The 6514-nt window shown below is 40.7% G+C and overlaps 1 protein-coding gene across 1 annotated transcript; it reads right to left on the bottom strand.

Annotated features, from left to right (window-relative positions):
• Window positions 1–864: 864 nt before the first annotated feature.
• Window positions 865–5055, bottom strand: ATP5ME (ATP synthase membrane subunit e). Its single transcript, XM_033173403.1, has 4 exons — window positions 4929–5055; window positions 3018–3072; window positions 1635–1733; window positions 865–1001 (listed from the first exon to the last, which is right to left on the bottom strand). The coding sequence occupies exons 1-4, from the start codon at window positions 4962–4964 to the stop codon at window positions 976–978; spliced, it is 216 nt and encodes a 71-aa protein (XP_033029294.1). The 5' UTR covers window positions 4965–5055; the 3' UTR covers window positions 865–975.
• Between the last annotated feature and the right edge of the window lie 1459 nt (window positions 5056–6514).

Genomic DNA, 6514 nt, shown 5'->3' with positions numbered 1-6514 from the left:
TATACCGTACTTACTTACTCACTCACTCACTCACTCACTCAATAAATAAATAATTCGTCTCTGGCTTTCATGCACTTCATCCTACAATGGAGTCCAACTACTAGAATCAGAATCAGTTTCTGATTGCCATAAAATGCCATCGTGCAAACTCCACGAGGCAGCATCTCTACATCAGGCATCCACAAACCCGGCCCTCCAGATGTTTTGAAACTACAATTCCCATCATCCCTGACCAATGGTCCTGTTAGCTAGGGATGATGGGAGTTGTAGTCCCAAAGCATCTGGAGGGCTGAGTTTGGGGGTGCCTGCTTTACAGGAAGCATAACAAAACACTTCAAATAAATCAAGTCTGCTTTTTATTTAACATATCAGTGTGAGAAATTACTGAGTGTCACTTACATGTTTCCAAAGGTATTAGAACTGGCCACACAAAATGTGGTATGAAATATTTGTACATACAGACTTAGTTTGCAAGGCTGACACTGATGAAATTATTGGTGTTTTAACATACATTCCTATGCCACCCTGTCAGTTCATCTTTTGAAGTTGTATACTGAAATCTATTTAGTACACAAGCAAACAGGCCAATTGTATTGCCTAGAAGTACGACAACTGCATCCCCTACAAGTGGCTGACTTGTAGATTACTATCCTATTATCTGTAAAAGTCTACATCCCAGCAGCAGCACAAGGGAACCAAGTGTTCTTTCACACAGACAGCTGAGAATTAGATCCTGCTTTGATTTTCACAAATATTTCCGCATGAAAAGTAATATATGCAAACCTGCCTGCCTGCTAGATAAATATGAAGGAAATGATTTTATGCTATTTGAACTTTGCACATTAGTGAATCTGACAACAGCTCTTCCAGCAACTGTTTATTGATGTAAATAAGGTTGTGTTTGACACTTGAGATCAACTACTTCAAAATATCATACATTGGATATTAAAAGATGAAGATGAAGATCAAGCAGGTTTATTTCAGTATTGAATCTTCGTTAGCTGAAAAGGAAAGAATAAAATGATTAAGATAATTGGTTCAGCATTCAAATAACACCAGAGTATACAGAATAAATATACTTCAGCAAGCTATGTCAGATATACTGTTGGCAGCTGATTTCTGCAATCTTCATTAAATACAAATTTCAATAGCTTCTCTTAGCAAGGAAAGACTTGTGCCGAGATTCATACACAAGAAAGCTGGTACTATTCAGAAATACGTTCCAAATTGTTCTTAGCTTGGAGTTTCTTATAGGTTTACAGGGGGCGGGTGAGGGAATAAATTTCTTTTTAAGGCAGATCATCAAAAGAATGTACAGAAACAATTTTTTTTCTTGCAGAACAAGCTTCTCTTTGAAATAAGCCACGGATGGTACAGAATATCAACTGTGGAATTCTGCTCATAGAAATCCAATCAATCGAGCTGTTTCTGTTATTATGCTCCCCAAAGGTTAAATCCTCAATTCAATCCTTTTTTGTGACTAGAATTTTAAGTGTCACCTATGATCATTTCCATCACATGACCTGATAGACTTGAGACATTGTACTCTAAGATTATACAAACACACACACACACACACATACACACCAACTTGTTTTTAAACTTAAAAGCTGGACTATATTTAGGAAAAATACCTTCTGCCAGTGCTTTTGCAATTCGTTCCATTTCATCACGCTTCTTCTTCTCCTCTGCTTCTATTCTCCTTTCCTCCTCAGCAATAGGCTTCAAATAGTCTATCATCAAAATAATAATAATAATAATAATAATAAAGTATTTTCACCATCACTGTATATTTACAAATGCATTATAATCTTTCTGACCAACGGAAGACTTGCTCAGTAAATATTGAGTGTTCATCGTATACTACATATTGCTTCAACTCATTAGATACATGCAACACTTCAAAGTTTAAGTGAAATACATCTGAAATGCCTCAGGAGAACCATAGTGCTTTAGGTTGACTCAAATTTAAAAACATGCCCCTTTCTGCATTTCTGAACACTGGCAGAAGCAGTGGATTCCCAAGCTGGCCAGAAAGGAGAAAGGTGGCCAGTGGTGGTGTCAGCTGGGCTGGGGATCTGGATCCCAGAGCTGGCAGGCTGAAGAGCCATTGAGGCATGGTGGCTGCTGGGGGCTGATGAAGCCTGTTCTGGATGTCCCTCTGCAGCTCGTCTGAGCCACCTTTGCACTGCTTCTCTCCACACTGTAATTTACAGTGCCACCAGTGAGTGGCGAAGCAAACTGCAGGGTGATGACGCCCTTACATTTTTTTATATGTATAGATAGGTACCAACAGTGAACTTACTACTTGGAATTCTTTCCAGAAGATAGATTCTACAATATAATTTTCCCACTTTATGTAAATTATTTTTGGTTTTATTGTTACAAAGCTTTGTAAAGATAAACACAGATACACTACTAAAACTCATCAGGAATATTTTCTACAATAGCTTTTAAAATACTTTATAGAAAGTGTTTCAGTGAACATGTGTATGCTATTCATATAAAAAAAACAACAACCCACAAATAAACTCAAAAGCCTGGGGATTCTTGACATCTGATTCCAGCCAAAACACAATACTACATTGGACATATATATGTTTGCCACAAGATTCATGTGACCAGGACACTTTTTGCAATTGAGGATCTAGAACATCTTGCAAGGGGTTTATAAGAAAGAGGAACACTTGAATACAAGAAGCAACAGAGGAGAAAAGCAGAAGTATTTGCGTAATGTAAATCCATGGAGAATCGCAAATGTATTGAATGTGGAATCACTGCCTATCTTCATATTTACAATTTAGTTTTCAAGCGCAAATGCAAGAAACTGAATATGGTTAATTGATCAATTCGAAGCTTATATAAGCACAAGGGACCTGGTGCCCTTCAGATCTTGTTGGATTCTCAACTTCCATCAGCCCCATCATAGACAACAGCCAGGGATACTGAGAGTTGTAGAACAACATCTGGAGGACCACAGCCTCCCCAACTCTGGATTAGATAACAATTTTCCTTACCATATCTTTTCTTTCCATAGACTATCCCAATGAGCAGTGCTGAATACCTGCCGAACTGTAAAATAAATTGCATAAGGAAAGAAAGAACATGTCTTAAATACGCACACAAACATTTTACCTTGCAGTTCTCAGATTTTAAGGACGGCAGAATTTAGAGCAGGTGTGGGGAACCTTTGGCTCTCCTTATGTTGCAGAACTACAACTCCCATCAACTCAGCAGCATCTGGTGGTCCAAAGGTTCCCTACCCCTGCTTTAGGACAAGCCTTTTACACTATAGCTAAAATTGAAGGCCAAGCACCTTCAGCTAAAAGTCAAATAGGAGGACATTCCATTCTGGAAATGGTTTCACAAAACAAGGATGCTACTCGGTCAAGTTTTACTCAAAATACTGATTTTTGCTCAATTATGAATATTGAGTGAAGAGCCAAATGCTTGTGTATGTACCTTTACCCATTTTAACATTCTGCCCATGTTTAACAAATTTTACATACCACTTGATTACAACAGAACCTCTAAGCTGCTTACAAGAATAACAAAATTATCAACAGAAAACATTTAAAAGCAAGTAATTAAAAACAATTAAAATTAGCAGTAAACTAAACAGAGATTAAAACACATCAACATATCTGGATAGGCTTGCCCAAATAAAAACAAAAAAATTACGTAGGCACCAAAGAGAATATAATAAAGGCCTGATCTCTAAAGGCAGGGAGTTCCAATGCACAACTGATGCCATGCTAAAACTACAAGCAAAAACAGTTGGCTTCCCAATTAGCTTCCTCTCATTTCAGCTATTACAATTCATGTTCCTACTGTGCATTTGAAAATGCCTTTCAGTATATTTGCATAAGACACACAACATTTATACACACACACACTTTGCATTTTGAGTTGTTAGCCACCTTGCGGGCATTTACTCCAAAAAATCCAGGTTGAAGGTGTTTTCGTAAGTAAACACATTAACAGATTACAGGGTGAATGGCAAGGCTGGAATGGAAGGCTTTCAGGAGGATGGAAAACAACTGGAAAACGTTTATTGAATATATGGGAAATAACCTGAAAACGCTGGCAGCATTAAGGTAAATTCAACAGTGTAAATAAGTTTTGATAGATGTAATAATGGAATACTGAATGGCATAGTTTTTTATTTTTTAAAGAGTTTAATTTGTTCTTGGACAAGTCTTGCGTTCCTAGCCTAATTTTCATGAAGAAAATAATCCACTGTCTTTAGACATATTACTGATTGTAAAAACAGAAGGTACGCGTTTTAAACACTATAGTGATAACAATATTTTAACAAAAATGTGTTTATCTAACTAAAGAAAACATGAACATGCACACCCTGAACTACATAAAACAAGGCTTATTTTAGAATGTTAACATCTGCAAATATGCAGAGTCCAAAGAAGCACTCTTCTGTCACAGGTATGTACATACATAATTCTTAATTACGCTGGATATGAATGGCATAGTTTTTTGTACAATATGCAGGGATTTATGAGCCACGGAGAGAGAAGAAGGGAAGCCATTGATATCTTGAGGATGTAAAAATGAGTACTTTAAATTGGTGGTGGTGGTGGTGATGATGATGGGTCCTTGGCCTGACCCAGCAGGGCTCTAGCTATCTTCGCAGGCTCTTCAAAAGGGGCCTGGGAACCAAAGCCGACCCCGTCTCTCCGCCGCCTGAGGCTTCCAGCAACCGGCATTCGGAAGCCCAGCTGCCTCGGACGCGCAGGCGCTTAAGGCCAAGAGCTTCCCAGCCGCTCTCCTTGACCTCCTCCTCCACGGTCACCTTCCGGCATAGGAGGGGAAGCACCTGACTCGGGTTCCCGCACGAGGCGGGAGGGCGCGCGCGGATGGCTGGCCGCCCAGAGAGAGAGAGAGAGACGCCCGACACGGGGCTCCGTTACCTTGATCAGCGGCGAAACTTCCACCGGCGGGATCATCTTGCCTTCTCCTCGTCCAAACCGCTAAGGAGGAAGTGACGTCAAGGCGCCCAGGAACCGAAGGCCTAAAAGGAAAAGCGTCTCTGAGCAGGTGACGTGACGTCGGTGCGTCGCGCCTGCGCGGAGTTGAGAGGAAGACGATAGAGATAGGAAAAGGTTAGCGTCTTCTTCTAGACTTTAACGACACTACCGTAGAGGTGGCTTTCCCGTCTAAACTTCCGGAGAGACGCGAATACAGTTTTCGCTAAGAGACGCGGGCAAAGAGTCATGGATTATTTCGATTTTTAATGGCTTTGCACGCAAAATAGAAAATAGCTAAGGTTCCAATCTCACTTGTGAGGTCCAGTTACAGGTAGGTAGCCGTGTTGGTCTGCCATAGTCAAAACAAAATTAAAAAAAAAAATTCCTTCCAGTAGCACCTTAGAGACCAACTAAGTTTGTTCTTGGTATGAGCTTTCGTGCTACTTGTGAGGTCCGTTGAGCTTAGTAGCGCTTATTCTAAGTACAGTTGCCACTTCTACTGGGGTTTAGGTTTTTGAGTGCTCACTGGAAGGACAGATTCTGAAGTTGAGGCTCCAGTACTTTGGCCACCTCATGAGAAGAGAAGACTACCAAGAAAAGATCCTGATGTTGGGAAAGATGGAGGGCACAAGGAGAAGGGGAAGACAGAGGACGAGATGGTTGGACAGTGTTCTCGAAGCTACTAACATGAGTTTGGCCAAACTGCGGGAGGCAGTGAAGGATAGGCGTGCCTGGCGTGCTCTGGTCCATCGGGTCACGAAGAGTCGGACACGACTGAACAACAAAAAACGTTCTATATTTTCTTATCTGTAAGAAGGCGCCTGTGAGGGATGAAAGAAGGAACCAGCGCGCGCGCGCAGGATTTGCACGTTCTCCCAAGCGGATCAATTGGCTTGACAAAAAACAAGAACCGGCCCGACCCTCAGCATCTTTGTTTTGATGCTTCTAGCCCTCAGTGCTCTTTTTGCGAGGCTGAAAAACTCATAGTGATGTCGATCTTTTAGTATTAATAAATAATTTTATGTGATGGATTTTTTAATTATTATTTTTTTGGCTCTGCCCCCTACAACTCTGTTATTGTGGGAAACTGCAGCATCCAGTCCTTCTGACCAGGGTTCTTGCTAGGCTGCCATACCTTCTTTCAGATAGATGAGGATGATTATTTTATTAAATTTGTATACCGCCTGCATCTGTAGGTCTCAGGGCAGTTCACAACATTAAAAGTCAAGATAAGAACACAGAATGCGTAATAAAAGTCACACACAAAATACCCAAAACCAAAAAAAACCCCACCCATCCCCTAAACACATTTAAAAGGGTATAAAGGCTGCATGTCCATCCACCCCACTCCCCCAAAAAGGATTCCTGTAAACAAGTTTGTTCAGGGTGATGGGAATTGTAGCTCTCTGAGGGGTAAACTATAGTTCACAAGATCCTGTGTGTGGATGGAAATGCCCTGTTAATGTATGGTGTGTCTGCACCCCATAGCAGTTTAAAGGAGATGGAACAGAAGTCATCTGACACCTCCC

The sequence above is a fragment of the Lacerta agilis genome, chromosome 16 (genome assembly GCF_009819535.1).
Source record: "Lacerta agilis isolate rLacAgi1 chromosome 16, rLacAgi1.pri, whole genome shotgun sequence".
Taxonomy (NCBI): domain Eukaryota; kingdom Metazoa; phylum Chordata; class Lepidosauria; order Squamata; family Lacertidae; genus Lacerta; species Lacerta agilis.
This window is presented reverse-complemented; position numbering and strand designations above follow the sequence as displayed.